At 36.4% G+C, this 19,253-nt stretch overlaps 1 protein-coding gene across 1 annotated transcript; it reads right to left on the reverse strand.

Annotated features, from left to right (window-relative positions):
* Positions 1 to 11,360: 11,360 nt before the first annotated feature.
* Positions 11,361 to 12,461, reverse strand: LOC107793370 (uncharacterized). Its single transcript, XM_016615705.2, has one exon. The coding sequence runs from the start codon at positions 12,294 to 12,296 to the stop codon at positions 11,529 to 11,531; it is 768 nt and encodes a 255-aa protein (XP_016471191.1). The 5' UTR covers positions 12,297 to 12,461; the 3' UTR covers positions 11,361 to 11,528.
* Positions 12,462 to 19,253: the final 6,792 nt, after the last annotated feature.

A 19,253-nucleotide genomic window follows, 5' to 3' on the forward strand; every position in this document is an offset into this window, starting at 1 on the left:
GTCTCTTTCTTCACTTGACTATAGGTTTTGTAACACTCTACCATTTTCATATATATATATCATCACGTCTTATTCATAATGCTTCCTTATCTCTCTTCTCATTACTCTGCTAATATTTCTGGATATCCCTTTTCTTGTGAAAACTTCAATACGACATTCTTTTGCTTCTAGATTCCCTTTGCTCCATCCAATGGCTCTTTGGGTTGCTCAACATCCTCGCTCTACTAGGGATGAGAGCCACACTTAAGGTAGTATTTATCCCATCAGGTTTTATAGTGCATGTCTTAGTAGTAACTCATATCTGGCTGCACTATTTAGAGTGCACCATCTAGGTGTCTCACAAAGAGATCTATTAGCACATTTGCAATATCCTTCGGAAATGTCAACTGACGCAATAAATTCATCCATCATATCTTCTTATATTACTTTTGTTAACCCCCATAGGGCATATCTGGAATGGGTGCGACCAATTGTATATACCTTTGTTACTATTGAATATAACTCAAAAAGCTTATATTCCTCTGCCTCGATTATAAACATTGTTAACCTTCATTAATTGGGTACCTCGTACCCTTTTTCACTTTGCTCCTTTTACTTGCTGAAACTTATACTTATCTACTTAATCTCTCATTGTCCTTCACCATAGAGATGGATAGGCATTCTTGCTTGAAGGCTTCTTATTAGGAAGATTACACCTTTCAATACACCCATAATCTACTAAAGACCTCATATTTACTTATCGCAGGTATCATACAAAAATCCAATTCCTCTAACTCAGCTCTTCCACAACTATCTTTCTTTCCAACCTACTTTGCGGATGTAGGCATCGTCTTATTACGAATAAAATAGATATTCGGAATTTGAATTCTTATAAGTGAGTTCTACCACACGATCTAGAGTAAAAAGAAAGAATGACAATCCTTAATTCCTTGTAGCCTCCTACTTATACGTGCGGTGCAGGACAAACCCATAAACAAGACTCTACTAGACACGACTTGTAGACTTTCTAGGACAGAACTGCTCTGATACCACTTTTGCCTCGACCCAAACCGATGGGCTGCGACGGGCACTCGGTACCTGGATCGACCGAGTACCAACGTAACATATTTTTCTTATTACATCATCATATGCACGTGACATTCGGGCCTAATAGGCCAACATAATTATTTATAAACTTAAAACATAGACCGACAAGGCCTTACAATCTTTCACGTATACAACATATATCTACAAGCCTCTAAGAGTACATAAATGTCATAATTGTTGGGATAGAGTCCCGCCATACCAAACAATACACATCTAAATCATACTAACCAAACAAGCAACTCCGAAGCAAATGGAGCGCACCAATATATTCCGTTGAGCTGATAGCCTACTTGGAGGACTCTCGACCTGTCCATCGAGACTTGCGGGCATGAAATGTAGCGTCCCCAGGCAAAAGGGACGTCAGTACAAATAATGTACCGAGTATGTAAGGCACATAAATAAGTACATAAGAGACATGGAAGAAATATAGAGTACATGACTCAACCTGTAAGTTTGAATAACTTTGTAAATCATAAATTACATTTAACGTCATGCATATGCGTATGAATGCCATGTCGTGCATAGGTACATATTTCATAACATCATCAGCCTCTGAGGGCATCCCATCATATCATATCGGCCACTGTGGGCAAAATCATCATCGTATACCAGCTGATCAGGTGGTGGTGCGTATATAACGCCATAACCTTTCCCATATCCCATATACATATATACATACATATATACGCGTATATAACGCCTTTGAATCATATTTACATATATATGCGTATATAACGCTGTTTGAATTATAATTCGGCCACTATGGGCAACATCTTCTCATATCCCATATACATATATTTACATATATACGCGTATATAACGACATCTGGTCATGGTTCAATGCACATGTATAAATGAGTGAAATGCATGAAAAATACATAATAATCTCAATATTTCTTTCAAATTAACTTTTCCAACTGCGTATTTGTCTGAGACCCATGAACAGAAGATAATAATAATTCTCATGGGAAATCAAAAATATAGACACCCCTACTATTTATATGAATAGAGTAATTTATAGAAACTATGTATTTGCTAGTTTCTTCAGTATAATTTGGACCATGCCAAAAGAAAGAAGGGAGGACCTAAACATACCTGTTTCTGCGAAATTCTTGAACAAAATTGGTACGAAATGGTCTTGTGCTCCTAGCGTTTTTGGCTTCCAAAATAAGATGTAATTTTAAATGTTAGCTTTGTTCCCAATGTTGAAATTGCTTCAAGCCTCTTTAAATCTTGTGACTGAAATTGCTTTAGCTTTGTTCCCAACGTTCTTGAAATGAAGCCAAAGGCAGAATTGCAAATTATTGTTTGAAATGAATTTGCTTCTGTTAATTTGAATGAAACTTAGCTAAAGAAAGCTTCTGAATTCCAATCCTTAAGAAAGGATTATAGCTTTTGAATTCCAATCCTTAAGAAAGGATTATTCTTACCATCTTGGAAGGAGTAATGTTCCTAGGTCCTTTTAAAAGGAAATGAAATGGAAATCTTGAATTTCTGAAAGCCAAGGCAGTGTTTTTGTTCTTAGCTTTATATATAAATTCTTTAAAATAAAGATTGCAAGTCTTGTTTTCTAAGACTTAAAGCTTAGTCATGGAAGATTTAGCCATTTGGCAAAAGTGAGTATTAGTCACTTCCAATTTCATGGCTTCTTGCCACGTGGGGTGGGGGTAGGATGTTAATTTATCCACTTATTAGTTAACCGGGTAATGTTTCGTTACCGGGTAATTAATCTATTACCCCCATAATTTAAAAATTATCACAAATTACTTAAAATTCTATTTATTTTCAAAATACTTTATATATTACACTACCGTGGTCATATAGTACCTTGCATGGTACTAATTTATAATTATCGGATATTATTGTTCTAACCGTATTTTATTCCAAATTGGTCATTCCCAATGAAACTCCTTTTCGTTAATCCATGTACTCTTTTATCCTTCATATCACTTGTTTATCGCTTGTTATAAATAGCATAATTCTTATAATCTCCAACTAATTTTTTACTTGGACTGATGTCAGTTATCTTACGACAAATCCAACGCACAATACTACAAGGTGCAACATCATCGTAACTCAATACTACAAAGCATAAATCCGCCGTAATGTAATACTGTTGGGTGCAACACTGTCGTAACTCAATACTGCGAGATATAATATCGACGTAATATTGTGGGGCGTAACATCATTCCCCTTTTGGAACACTTATCCTCGAATATTGGCTGATGCTCTTATCATTTTTGTAACTTATAGCTTTTGTGAATACCTTAATACTCTCCTTGCCATTTAAGCAGTTGCTCTGTGAATAAATCCAAGGTCTAGGGTATTCCCCCCTTTAGTCTTTTTGCTCATATCATGACCTGTGGTCGAAATCTTCCTAATCTTGCAACTGTTGTTACCTCCTATCATGCGACCTGTATGACCCTGGCTTTGTAAATGCACTTATGCGATTCATCTTTCCTTTTTCCTTCTATCTTTAGTCTATATATAGGCCTTATTTTGTATATACAAGGCTTAATATGATGCCTCTCTGGGCCTCTATAGGTATACTGAAGTCCTTTGCTCGATACTTTATAGAACATGCGAATATGGCTATATCTCATTTCATAGATCTGGTTACCCATTCATATGACTGTACTACATTTACATGGGTTATACTATACCATAATTTTTGCTTCAATCTACCTTTACTGAGGTATGCTTACCAAGCTCCCAGTTACTTTTGTTGTCTATCCTTTAGGTATAAATCTCAGTCCTTCAATGCTCCTTCATTATCGTTCGTCTTAAGAATGGCAGTCTAATCTCATCTCATACTTTGTGATTTTTGTCCATCCATTGTTGATTCACCTCAATATTAATCTACAATATACCACTGATAACTTGAAACTTCTTACGTCATACCTTGTCACTAATAAGTATACTATCGGACATATAGGTCCACAAGCATGTGCTCACACAATCAACACCTCAGTGCTCAATCTACAGTCAAAACCGCTTCAAGTCTTCTAGACTGTCCCAACATCACCACACATAAATCACATCTCGCACCGCATCCAAGGAATCACAATCCGTCGATGCACAACTGATACCGAGCACTCATGTGTGCATACGAATGCGTGGAAGAAATTCAAAGGGTTACGCTTCAAGCTGAATCAATACTGCATGATAAGAATTGAAGAAGGTGAAGTTTTCCTAAAGGTTTCTATAGCCTCTTGAAGATAAGTACAGACGTCTCCATACCGATCCGCAAGACTCCACTAAACCCGCTCATGACTCGTGAGACCTATGTAACCTAGGCTCTGATACCAATTTGTCACGGGCCAAAATCTAACCATGATCGTGATGGCGCCTATCGTGTTACAAGGCAATCCTACTTCCCAAAATATTATTACTAAACTAATTATAACAAATTAATAAAACACTTCAACATTTAAATTTTTCATAAAATAAATCAACTCTAAATATAATATAGGAAAATCGAAAACGAGCCCCAAACATCGGGGTGTCATTAAGTCATGAGCATCTAAAACTATGAACTAAGATATATAAACTGTCTAAGTGTCCAAAAGAAGAAATGACAAGAGGAGTAACAAGGTCCTGCGGACACTAGCAGCTACCTTGCAATCTCCACAGATAGCCAGCCTAAACTCAACGATTGCCGCGCTCTAACACACCTAGATCTGCACATAAAGTGCAGGGTATAGTATGAGTACAACCAACTCAGTAGTAACAAAAATAACTAAGGAACTGAGCAGTAGTGATGACCTAAGTAAAATAGTCCAATTATTTATTTTCACGATTTAAAAAAATAAACAGAAATAAAAAGGTAAATTCCATAACTCAGTAAATGCCACAAAGAAATTTAACATATAAATGCAGACACAACATAAATAAATACAACCTCACAGCAGTGTCACTCCATCACTCATCACTCGCACTCAACACTCAAAACGCTCAACACTCTGCGCTCACTATGGGTGTGTGCAGACTCTTGAAGGGCTCCCAAATCTTAAGCACTAAGCACGGACAGCTCACGTGTAATAATATCAATACCTGGATCTGCACGGTCAGCTCACGTTCTACGCGGACAACTCACGCGCTATGGCATTAATATCCTCACAATCAGACCCTCGGCCTCACTCAGTCGTGCACCTCTCCAGACTCCAGCCTCACCATGCACCACCAATAAGGGGACACAACCCACATCAAGTATCACAAAATATTAGCAAAATAATATAGATTGAGGTAAACATGTACAATAATTTCTATGACTGAGTACAAATAACGTGAGCATAAATGAAGCCTAAACATGATCTCTAACATGAAGGCAAACAAGTTCACCAACAAGTAAATGCATGAACACAAATAATGTTTATTAGGCCTCACAGCCTCATGGGATGGACCAAGTCTCAATCCCTTGAGGTATGCACCCACACACATGTCACCTAGCATGAGTATCACCTCCGAACAGTCACGTGACATCAGATTCTTCGGGTTTATACCCTCAAAGCCAGAGTTAAAATTGTTACTTACCTTAACATCGTGAAATCCTACTCCGAGATGTCCTCGTCCCTCGACTCGGTCTTCAAGAGCTCCAAATCCATCCATAATCAGAATAATACTATTAACATAGGCTAAATAATCGAATTCCACAACAAAATCTATATAAATAGGCAAAACATTCGAAACTGGCCAAAACCCGGCCCCCAGGCCCATGTCTCAAAACCAGTCAAAAATAGCAGAATAATAAACTTCGTCCTCTCCCGAGTCTAACCATATAAAATTTATCAAAATCGGACTCTGTTTGGTCCTTCAAATCCCTGCCTAAAACTCTCCAAAACTTAAGCCCTAACTCCCTCAATTTCACTTTGAAATCATCAATCAAATCCCAAAAACGAAGATGGGTTCATAAAATATAATCAAACCCGAGTAGAGAACACTTACCCCAATCCCTATGGTGAAACTTGCCTCCAAAATCGCCCAAATCTGAGCTGCCCAACTCAAAATATGACTGAATGAACAAATCTTTGTTTTATATATTTTTTGTCAGTTATTCTGCCTCGTTTCTCATGCTAAACAATCCTGAAACTCGCTTTTTATGTCGTCAATTGATTCCTTGTGAAATTCTAGTCAAGTTAGATTTTTGAATCACTCAATTTGACCTTATAATGAAGGAGATACATTGGTTTCAATATTTGTAAATAGTGCAGATTTTTAAATATGCCGTCTGTGACAATTCCGTGATTAATTTGAAAAATCTGGTAACCTAATTCTTAGTAAAATGACCATAAAATCTTCATACAATGTCCAAATTCGACGATTCTTTTTGCTATGAGTCCATAATTACGATATGGATCTAATATTTCAATCAAAAAAAAAAAGAAATTGGAGCTCATTTATTTAATATGATATCATTTATGCTTGAAGAAACGACGTCGAAACATAAGAAAAACTAGCGCAACACAACTCAAACCTCTCCGAAACTCACCTGAGGCCCTCGGGACCTCAACCAATAATTCTAACAAGTCATATATCACTACCCGAACTTATTCGAACCTTCGGAACACTAAAATAACGCCAAAACACCAAATCAACCTCAGATTCAAGCCTAAGAACTTCTAAACTTCCAAAATTCGCCAACGATGCCGAAACCTATCAAACCACGTCCGAATGGCCTCAAATTTTGTAAACACTTCACAAATGACACTACGAACCTAGTCCAACTTCCAGAATTCTATTCTGACCCCGATACCTAATTTTTTGTTGCCGACCAAAATCGCCAAATTTCTAACTTTTGCCAATTCAAGCTTAATTATACCACGGACTGCCAAATTATATTCCAGACACACTCCTAAGTCTAAAATCACACAATGAAGCTAATTAAATTATAAAAATCCAAATCCGAATTCGTTTACTCATAAGTCAACTTCCGGTTAACTTTTCTAACTAAGAGGCGAAGTGATCATTTCACTCAAAACTACTCCGAACCCAAACCTACCGACTCGATACAACTCAACACAGCTGAACAACACATAAATAAGCATAGATGGGGGAAATGGGGCTATAACTCTCAGAACGAACGACCGGGTCGTTACATTAGGTGGGGGAGAATGTAACGACCCAACTGGTCATTTTGGGAATTAGCATCATGTTCAATGGCTTAAGACCTCGATCAACTTTGTATAATGTATTATAACTTGCGTGTATAGTCGAGTTTGATTTTCGGATGATTTGGGATTAATTGAAAAGAATAATTCTTGTTTTAGAAGCTTAAGTGAAAAGAGTTGACCGGAGATTTGACTTTTGTGTAGATGACTTCGGAATGGTGCTTCGATGATTCCAATAGCTTTGTATGATGATTTCGGACTTAGGCGTGCATCCGGATTTGGATTTTGGGGTCCTTAGGTTAAATTGAAGCATTTTAGCGAAAATCGAAAAGTTAATGTTTTGAAATATTCATAGGCTTGACCAGTAGTTGACTTTAATGATATCAGGCTCAGACTTCAATTTTGTAAGCTTTGTTATGTTATTTATGACTTGTGTGCAAAATTTGAGGTTATTACGGATCAATTCGATATGTTTCAGCGCAAATTGTAGAAGTTGGAAGATTTGAAAATTCATAAGTCTGATTCGAGGTGAAATTCGTAATTTCGACGTTGTTTGATGTGATTTGAGACCTCGAGTAGGTCTGTGTTATGTTACAGGACTTATTGATATATTCAAACGGGTCCCGAGTAGCTAGGGTGAGTTTTGAACGGGTTTCAAATCATTTTGAAAATTTTGTTAAGGCTGGTTTTTGGCAGTCACTGGTGCCATCGCACCTGCGATGGATTTGGTCGCAGGTGCGAGACCACATGGGCGAGGTAATGATCGCAGAAGAGAAAATGGGAAGGATTGGGCAGTGGTCACAGGTGCGAAGTATTTCCCGCACCTGCGTCATCGCATTATCGGAAAATGAAGGCGCACATGCGGACGCCTTCATAGGTGTGCTTCTTGGATCACAGAAGTGACATCGCAGGTGCGTGTGTACTACTCGCAGGTGCGAAACCTGGGCAGCTAAGTGAAGGCCACATGAGCGAAATTTTTCTCGCAAAAGCGAACTTGCAGGCGTGCAAATCCAGTCCGTAGATGCGAGGAAACTGGACATAATCATATATTCGGGGGTTTGCCATTTTTGCTCATTTTTGGAGTTTTTGATCTCGGTTTTGGGCGATTTTGGAGGGATTCTTCACGAGTTTGATTTTAGTAGGTGTTCCTTAACCGAAGATTGTATTTCATCATTTCATACGTATTTATGTCATTAAACTTGTGAATCAGATTGAAGAAAATGGAAATTTGGAAAATCTTTCAGAAAAATGTAAAATGAAGATTTGAAGGTCGATTCGATATTGGAATTTGATAGTTTTGATATGATTGAACTTGTATCGGAATGAGTGTTCAGATTTCGTAAAAAAATTGTCGGATTCCGATATACGGGCCCTGGGTTGACTTTCATGTTGACTTTTTAGTGTAAAATTAAAAGTCGACATTTTATTATCCGTAATTATTTCTTATGAATTTTAATTATTTAATGAAATTATTTTGGCTATATTTGAGCCGTCCGAAGGCCGTTTCACGCGAGAAGCTATATTTGCCTAACTTTGTATGAGAGAAACTACCCCTTAAGTTTTGGATTGATGATACAATTTGAAATATATGGAAGGCGTGTACACAATTTGACGAGTATGTACACAGACTTATTTGTTGTATTCAACCAGATTAGATCGTTAGGCTTCCTTTATGCAATTAATTGTAGTTATCATGTTATATCTTTCATCGTTAAGTCTCTCTTACGTGATTTACCTAAAGTTGTTAGTACATGATCCATCTTTTATTGTCAAGTTCATCCTATATGCTAATTGTTGATTGTAATTATTTATTGAATTCATGCCTTATCTGCTACATATCTTAACTGTTAATTGACGCTCGGAAATTGTGTCTTGGTTTATCGATTGTCATTCCTTACTATTTGATTTCATGGGTTATCGTGTAACTTTTTCATCAATTGTGACTTTTTTGTCTAGCCTCATCCTTTTGTTTTTGTGGTACGCCGTAGTTAGCTGTAAATTATTTGCTTAAATGACGATATGTGTAGGATCGGGTTGCACACTGTAACAATAATGAAAATGATGATATGTGTCGAGACGTTTTATTTTTAACATTCATCGATGCGTCTAAGTAAGTTATAAGTCGATGAATCAATTTACAAATAGATATATTTGATGATGATCAATTATATATACTAATTATATTATTTCTTCTTCACAAGTCTATTCCCAAAAGAACCCGACCATGTATCCCTAGTGCTTTGCGTTCTTAGATGCAGATACGTATACTTTGTTGTACTACTATAACTATATATAGCTTGTTATAGTATATGTTAGTGCATTCATTATTTGTATTACAAAATAAAGTGTTAATGGATTATATTTATATTATTTAGATAGTAAATTTTAATGTGATTCAAAAGTTTGACCATGTTTGACCTATGAACCGATCGAAGTTAGTCGGTTATATTTCGGAAATTACAGCTACCGACCAAAAGTTAGTTGGTAAAATCTTCTCCTGTAATAACCGACCGACTTTGGTCGGTAAATTCAACTATAAACTTTATAAAATATTTTAAATAATAATATAATTATTAAAATTTAAAACTGTGAGTTCACCTTACCGACTCATGTTGGTCACTAATTAAAAAATAAAGTACTTTGACTAAGTAAGTCTGACCATTGCGGTTAAATATTTGACCAATATACCGATCGATATTGGTCGGTATATAATTTTTTAAAAATGTAAAATATTTTTATTGGTAGTTTTCGTCCGCTTTGGACGGTTTTTTGGTCACTTTTGTTGATCGTCCAATGTTGGTCGATATGTCTTGGGTCGGATTTTTCCAAATCTCTAGTAGTGATGTAATCTTAACATGAATAGTGAAATCAAACATATCGGCATGTTTCTGCCTCGTTTTCAGACCATCTGCTATGTAACACGTGATTGCGAGCACAACTATGTTTGGCAGGCATATAAAGCATCATTCTTTCCAAAATAATAATACGTTTTAAAACATAGAAAACAAAAAAAAATTACATATTGAAAACATCGAACCACCAAACTTCCTTAGATTCTCTCCTCACCGTCTAAATCTCATTCCTAATACCCAAGTTGTTCCTCCTTAAAAAAAAGCCACTATACGAATAAAGTTTTTAATTTTTAACCCACTTTCCACATGGCTTTCTCTAAATCTTGAAAAGCTATGTTAGATAACCTTGAACTTTAACGGTTTGAATACTTCCTCCTACATCTAGTAAGCAAAAATCTAGAGTGTTTCCCATAATTTTTTTATTATATTTGATTTTTTTATTTGTTAAAGGGCAACATATTTATTTTAATTAGTTTTTTTCTTGTAGAAGAAAATTATAAATCTCTTATATTTAGCTAGTCTTTTTTCTTGTAGGAAAAGGTTTGGAGTTCTATAAATTGAAGATCCGTCCTTCTCATTCATTAGCATCCACAATGTAGCCATATAGGGTTTGAGAGTCGTGTTTAGGGGGAGAATTTTACGGGACAAGTGTGTGTCACTTGTGTTTGCCTCTTCGTGAGGTTGTTCTCTCGATATTTTGTACTCTTTTATTATAGTGGATAGCTCATCTCCATCGTGGACGTAGGTCAATTGGCCGAACCACGTTAAATGTTTGTGTATCTTTTGATATATTTCTTGTCTGTCATCTGATTTATCGTCGTTCAAGGTTTACTTTGTTTGTTTCCGCATGACACCTGCTTTTTCGGTCCTAACACATTTGTATCTCCTGGGAAAAAGAATCGCACGCTCATAGTTAATATACTTACTCCTTAAATCTTAATTGTCACTATATGCTCAAAAAAAATTGAAAATTGGCCAATATTCATGATCAAATCAGATATAATTAACTTACTGTAAAAGTTTTCTTGGAGATATATTTGTGTTTCAATTACGTACTTTTCTCGTGAATTGTATTTGAAATGTTTTCCCCAAAACTTTGAATTTAAAAGGAGAATATTCTGTGCTTGGACTAATGTTTTCCGGAATCCAGGTCGTTTGATAAGATTTGAAGGTGAAATATGAGTGGTAATTAGGATAAATTTGATAAATAAATTTTAAATATTGCATAGAAAGGAAAAAAATTCCTTCTTACAATATTCCAATTAAGAATTAGTTTCTACTTTCTTGGGCAGCATCGTCTAAACATTAAAATTACTACTTAAATCAGTTGTTTTTCTCATATATCAAAATAACAAAAGAATAACCACTTAACTTCACTCAACTAAGTGAGATGCAACAACCAAATCGTCTTTACTTTTGAATTGACAGAAAACCACATGGATCTGCCATACATGAAAGGATAAATTACAAGGACAAAGTTGTCCTAAATGGACACACCTCTGTTTAACATTTCCTTGTACCTTTGAATAGAATCAATTCTCTGCATCTTCAGCTGCTCCCTAAACTTGCTAATAAAATCATCAGCTTTCCTATCTACAGTAGCTTCATCATCCCGGCCAAACGACTTCTTCATCCCTTGCTTTCTCTCCCTCACCGTCGCCGGCCGCTGCCTAACCACCACCACCTCTTCCTCTTCCTCCTCCTCCTTCTGCACCGCCGCCAGTATTTCCTCACTAGCCAACTTCTTCATTAACGTAGTTTCCGCGCACGTGGTAGATTTACTTCTCATTACGTGACACTGCAAATCCTCTTCTTCTTCAGTTACAGTTACAGTTTCAACCTTCTGAGGTTCATTTTCATCAGCTGGACGGCCGGCGTATTGGTCCAGAGACGGAAACGGGCTGGGTTTTTCGGACCGGGAGGAGAAAGAGAAGTTGATGGACCGGACTCGCTGAAGCAAAGAGGGACTGTAGCCGAGTCGAGGTGAAGAGTTGTCGGCGAAATGAGGAGTAGTTAAAGGGGAATTAAAGGGCTCAGGGACGAAAGAGAAGTAATTTACAGACCTAACACGCTGTAATAAAGATGGAGTTCGGGGGGGTTGAGGTAAGTTATTATCTTCAGCGTATTGTTGTTGTTGCTGTTGTTTTTTGTCATTCTTGAAGCTAGAAGAAATGAGAATAATACCAATCATGAGGTTCAGAACACAGAAGAGAACAGTGGGAGTGAACCAGCTGGACAGAGATTCAATCATGGTTACGTTGTTTACAATATAATGACAGAGTTTTTGTGTTATATGTTGAGGCAAATTAAGGAGGAAGATGAGAGAGCTAGCTAGGGTTCCCAAGTTGCAACCAACGGGAGGAGAGTTTCTATTTATAGGGTGAATGTGTAGTAGTAACGGGTAATTTATAAGAAGATGTTTAAATTTATAGACAAAGCATGTGACTAAAATGTGGTATAATATCAAATGCTACCTTCAATGAGTCAAGTGCCTTCTTTAATCCTATTGTTTTTTGGAAGGGTTTAAGTTAGGTCATTTAAAAAGAAAATTGTAAGTAACTCCATTTAATATCCCTCCATTTTAATTTATGTAATTTTGTTTGACTGGACACGAAATTTAAGAAAGAGCGAAGATTTTTGGAATTTGTGGTCCTAAACAAGTCAAAAATGGGTTCAGAGTATTTGTGTGGTTATAAAAGTTTCTCATTAAGGACAGAGTTGAAAATTTAAGCTAAATTATTTCTAAATTTAGAAATGTATCATTCTGGATCAAAAAGAAAATAGATTCACGTAAATTGGAATGAATATAGTAACTTACAATAAATAATAAATTCATCTATTATAAGAGGTTAAATTACTCGAATAGTGTAAAATTCTCATTATAATTCTATCAAATGTTACTAAAACTCTGAAATGGCATGGGCGCAGGGGCGGCCTCGGATTCTCCTAATTATGTTACTATTAAAAAACTCCAGCAGGTATCATTAGGATAAGAATTCGTGACTTGGGAGTCTCACTCAACTAGTAAATCAAACCAACTCTGTATCACGCATGCAAAACATAAATATTGGTAGCATCTTTTCAAGCCCCAAGTTTATAGTAGTTTATTAATGTACATCAATCATATCGTTGCGTTCAACTTAATTTAATATCTTCCATACTGAATAACGATATATAACTATAATTATAATACATATTAAATTCCAACCCTATTATTTTAAAATTAGAATAAATTCAACTTAAATATTAATCAAATTTAAATCCTTAATTTGCATTTGCTCTAGTTACTTGTGCAGTTGCCCCATATAGAGATCTATGTCTTAGAATTTGTAATTAGGAGGAGAGCGAAACAAGAAGGAAGATGCAGAGTACTATGAGACAGCGGTCTTGGTCTAGTCTTTGTCACTATTTATTTAATAATGATTTTTCTGTTCACACGGTTAGATTCATATGCTTGGATGTGTTCAACATAGGTTTATACGGAGCCTTTTCATTTAATATATTACTTAATACTTTTAAATTCACCTCTTTTCCTATTTGCCTCGTGACTTTAATCCCATTCAAAATTCAAGTAATAAATAAAATTGATATAGGTCATATGTTTGAGCCGTGGAAGCAGTCATTAATGTATATTTTATAATAGCTTGTCTATATCACACTCCTTGGATTATGTGAATGCAAGATATTTTATACACTGAACTGCTTTTTTTTCCTAACTACTATGAATAGATTGACTTAAAATGGGATTAGAGAAGACTGTCTAGAGGGACCGTTTACATTATTGTACATATTAATTAGCTGATGATGGCAACATTTTGCGTGGTGAATTAATAAAGCTTAAAATACGGTATGCAACATAAAAGATTATAAAATTTATGAAAAAAACACTTATCTGACTATTTCTAAGACTAATGTGAAGGTATAAGTCCAAAGGAAGTATTGGTAATTAATACACCATTCAGACGTGTGAAAGGCCAAATCCTAGGGCAAAACAATTAATTAAGTAGCCACTCTCCTGACTCTTCCCAGAACAGTCGGTTCTATTTATTATTATTATAACCCGGATTAATATCATCCTCGTCAACCAACTTTGCTCTTCATTTCTGTTTATCCTTTCCGGGCTATATAGACTCAAGTGCGACCCTTCCATAGAGCAAATAAAATAATTGCTTTAGGCTCCATATTTATGGGGCCCCTGTAAAGGATATAGTTACAGTTAGTAGTTAATTAGTTAAATTAATTTAGTTGTAATTAGTTGTATAGCTGGGCCCCACTAGTTGGTTAGAGTAGTTAAGTACAGCTTTTCCATTTACACTGTTTAGTGGTCTTCATTATCCCTGTAATTGAAAGAAATAGCAGAAAGAGCAGAGTTCTTCTTCTCAAAATTCTCTCTCTAAATTTCTCTCTTCCTAATCTTCGATTTCTAATTGCATGCCATTGATTAATTCATCATGGTATCATAGCAGTATTAACGAGTGATTCTAGGGAATTTTTCGAGCAGTTGAAGAAAAATTCAAGAGGATCTACTCAAATTCAAAAGCTTAAACCTTAATTTTTTGTATTTCAATGGCAATTCATGAAGATTCAACCACGAATGTGAATGCTGGAGCTCGATCTGGAACTGGAGTGGTCAGAAGCACAACTATACTGGATCATAATCATCCTCTTTACCTCCATCCTTCAGACAGTCCTGGATTCATGTCGGTGGGATTAATTTTGACAAGAATGGAAAACTATTCTATGTGGAGTCGTGCAATGAAAGTCGCATTGCAAGGGAAGAATAAATTATGCCAGTTGACATATCGACGTCAAGGGAAGATTTTGGTACAGAATTGGAAAGTCAATGGGATCGATGTAATGTCATCGTCACCTCATGGCTTATGAGCAATGTAAGTAGAGAACTAGTCACAGGAGTGTTGTTTTCTTCTAATGCTCCGAAGATATGGGCAGCTTTCAAGGAGAGATTTGACAAAGTGAATGGATCGAGACTGTACTACTTGCACAAGGAGATTTTCACTCTAACACAGGGAATCTCATATGTTTCGACATATTTTACTAAATTGAAGGACCTTTGGGTAGAATATGATTCAATATTGGCATCTCCTTCATCTGCTACTGAATACATCGAGCAATTGGAATATCAGCGTCTGTTGCAATTTTAATGGGGTTAAATGATGGTTTTGAGCAAGAAAGGTGTCAAATCTTATTGATACCAATACTGTCGTCTATAGATACAACTTATGCTATGGTAGTACAGGATGAAAGCAAGAAGATGATTGCTGGAAATACATATGGGCAAGCAGGGCACACTGATCATACAACTCTTTTCACTACTCGACCAAGAAGAAATTTCAACTTAGAATGTGAATTATGTCCTTTAAAAGGTCATACTAAGATTGAGTGCTATAAGCTAATGAAATGTGAATTTTGTAATAAGATAGGACATCGCAAGGAGAATTGTTACAAGATTGTTGGATATCCAACTGATTTCAAGCAGAAGAAGAAAGCCAATGTAGTGATGGTTGACTCAACTGGACAGCAGGACTTGAGAAGTCCACAGACTAGTTATCATTCAGGAAGCAATGTTGAGACATGTCAATCTTTCACCAAAGAGCAATACAATCAATTGTTGTAATTGTTGAACAAGAACTTCATTGGAGAAGCAAATGTCAACATGGCAGGTAAATATTTTTGTGGCTATATAGCACTCTGTGAAAACTTAGAGCTATGCAAATAGATAGTTGATACTGGTGCTATTAATCACATGACGGGTGATAAAAGTTAGCTAAAAAATGAAACTTCAGTAGGGAACTCAGGGCAAGTTCAACTACCTACAGGGGATTCAGCCACTATTTCTCATATCGGAAAATGTCAGCTCACAGGAGGTGATATATTGAAGGATGTGTTATGTGTACCATCTTTCAAGTTCAATCTTATGTCAATCTCAAAAGTAACAAAAGATATTTAGTGTAGTGTTACCTTTTTTTCCTTAATATTGTGTATTTCAGGACCTCTTGTCTGGGAGGGTGAAGGAGATTGGTAAAAGAGAGGAAGATCTATACACTCTATCAGTTGCACTAGGAAAGAAAGTGAATAAAGCCTTTGCAGTGACTAATAAGGGAAATATGGATATATGGCACAAAAGAACCGGACATGTACCAGTTCAAGTTCTTAGAAGAATTTCCAGTCTACAAGAATATAGTAGCAACATGCACAGTAGTACATTGTCTAAATGTGAAATTTGTCCCTTAGCTAGACAAACTATAGTACCATTTCAAACTAGTACTAGCAGAAGTATGTGCAGTTTTGACTTGATCCATATGGATGTATGGGGACCTTATAAGGTTGCTACTAATAATGGAATGAGATACTTTCTTACACTAGTTGATGATTATACTAGGTGGATTTGGGTGTTTCTCATGTGACTTAAGTCTGATTTTATTTTCTTGCTCAAGAATTTCATTGCTATGATTAAGACACAGTTTGACAAGCAGATCAAGGTCTTTAGGTCAGACAATGGTGGTGAATTCTTCAATCATGCCTGTAGATATTTTTTTCAATCACATGGAATTATTCATCAAAGCTCATGCCCTTACACTCCTTAGCAGAATGGAGTTGTGGAAAGGAGGCATAGACACATACTTGAAATTGCTCGAGCAATCATATTTCAAAGACATTTACCTGTCAGGTATTGGGAACATTGTATTGACTCTGTTGTATATATCATCAACAGGATTCCTTCATCTATTTTGGGGTATAAATCACCCTATGAGCTGCTTTTTTTGTAAACCACCTTCACTAATACATCTCAAAGTTATTGGTTGCCTATGCTTTGCTACTAACCTAGTAAACACTGACAAATTTTCACCAAGAGCTGTGAGGTCAGTTCTATTGGGCTATGTTGCACATCAAAAAGGATATAGATTGTTGGATTTGGAGAATAGAGTATTTTTTATCACTCGAGATGTGGTGTTCTATGAAGACATGTTTCCTTTTCATGCAGCTGAAAGCACATCCAACTCATTCTTCTTAGACATGTGTCCAGTGCCTAGGCAGGATTTCAGTGAAGAACCAATGGCAGTGGACTGTTCTGCTACAGATAGATCTTATGCCACACCTAATATTCCAAGCCCTTCAGATATGATTTCTGTTCCTTTAACTGAACAGGACAATCCTTCTACTACTATTCATAGCAATGTTGAAGTTCAACCTAATTCTCCTGCAACCCCAATTGTTTCTTTTGATGTTCCCATTTATGTAGGATTAAAAAAATCAACTAGGGTATCCAAGCCCTCTATATGGCTTAAAGATTATATTAGACCAGACAAGTTAGGTTATGTGAGTTGTTGCAAATATCCTATCTCAGAAGTTATTGGATATGAGGTGATCTCCTCAAAATATCAAAGTTATTTGGCTAGCTTCTCTATTGAAGTAGAACCTATAATATATTCTGAAGCAATTAAGGATAAAAGGTGGGTGGAAGCAATGCAGGCAGAGATTCAAGCCTTGGAGGATAATAAAACTTGGGAGTTGGTTCCTTTGCCACAAGGACAGAATGCTATAAGGTGCAAATGGGTCTATAAGATCAAGTATAAAGCAACATGAGAAGTATAAAGATTCAAGGCTCGTCTAGTAGCCAAAGTATAGAATCAGAGGGAAGAACTGGATTATCAAGAGACCTTTTCACCTGTAGTGAAAATGGTCAATGTTAGGAGTGTGCTGGCTCTTGCAGCATCAAGGCATTGGCTCATCCATCAAATGTATGTCTATAATGCTTTCTTGCAAGGTGATCTCACTGAAGAAGTATATATGACTATTCCCCAAGGTTTTCATGGTTCACACAACAAGTCCATAGTTTGTAGGTTGATGAAGTCTCTCTATGGACTCAAGCAAGCATACAAGCAATGGAATATCAAGTTAACTTCAGCCCTAAGGGATGCTGGTTTTCAACAAAGTCTCCTGGATTATTCTCTTTTCATCAGAAAGACAGAAGCTCATATAGTCATTGTTTTGGTCTATGTTGATGACCAACTTATTACTGGGGATGATCTTGCATTGCTTCAACAAACTAAAGATGAACTGCCATCTTCTTTCAAGATCAAGGATCTAGGAGAGCTTAAATATTTCCTAGGCCTAGAATTTGCCAAAAATGGTGATGGAATATTGATGCATCAACGTAAATATGAATTTGAGCTTATTTCTGAGTTAGGACTCTTAGGTGAAAAACTTGTGGGATGCCCTATGGAGCCTAATCTGAAGCTTACCACTTCTGAATTTGACAACCATGTAGGATTATCTGATGATGTACTGTTAACTGATCCTGGACCTTATCAAAGGTTATTGGGTAAGCTGCTCTATTTGACCATCACGTGGCCTGATATTTCCTTTGTTGTCCAGAGTCTCAGTCAATTCATGCATAGTCCCAAAGTTTCACACATGGAAGCAGCACTTAAAGTGGTGATATACATCAAAACTAGTCAGGACTAGGAGTTTTTCTGGGGGCAAAATATTCAGAGTCATTATCAGCATATTGTGATACTGATTAGGATGCATGCCCTAATACACGCAAGTTAGTAACTGGTTATTTTGTCAAGCTTGGTAGTTCTCTCAATTCTTGGAAGTCAAAGAAACAGACTACCATATCTAGGAGTTCAGCTGAGGCTGAATATCGCAACCTTGCTTCTACTGTTACTGAAATTTTATGGATACTTGGCTTACTCAAAGAACTGGGAATTGAGCACCAGTCTCCTGTACCAGTTTATTGTGATAACAAATTAGCTCTTGCAATTACTGCCAATCCAGGTTTTCATGAGCGCACGAAACATATTGACATTGATTGTCACTTCATCCGTGAAAAGATTCAACAAAGCCTCATCACTACTCACTATTTCTCTACCCAAGAACAAGCAGCTGATCTCCTCACCAAAGGCCTCAGTTGACCACAACATACCTATTTGTTGTCCAAGCTAGGACTTTTGAACATTTTTCTCAGTCTTAGCTTGAGGGGGTGTAAAGGATATAGTTACAGTTAGTAGTTAACCATAGTTAGTTAAGTTAATTTAGTTGTAATTAGTTGTATAGCTGGGCCCCTCTAGTTGGTTAGAGTAGTTAAGTACAGCTTTTCCATTTACACTATTTAGTGGTCTTCATTCTCCCTGTAATTGAAAGAAAGAGCAGAGTTCTTCTTCTCAAAATTCTCTCTCTAAAT

Source organism: Nicotiana tabacum, chromosome 10 (assembly GCF_000715075.1).
Source record: "Nicotiana tabacum cultivar K326 chromosome 10, ASM71507v2, whole genome shotgun sequence".
NCBI lineage: Eukaryota > Viridiplantae > Streptophyta > Magnoliopsida > Solanales > Solanaceae > Nicotiana > Nicotiana tabacum.

What these genes read in the sequence shown, in the direction of transcription:
- LOC107793370 (XM_016615705.2), bottom strand. Translation starts at nt 12,296, where the DNA reads ATGATTGAATCTCTGTCCAGCTGGTTCACTCCCACTGTTCTCTTCTGT.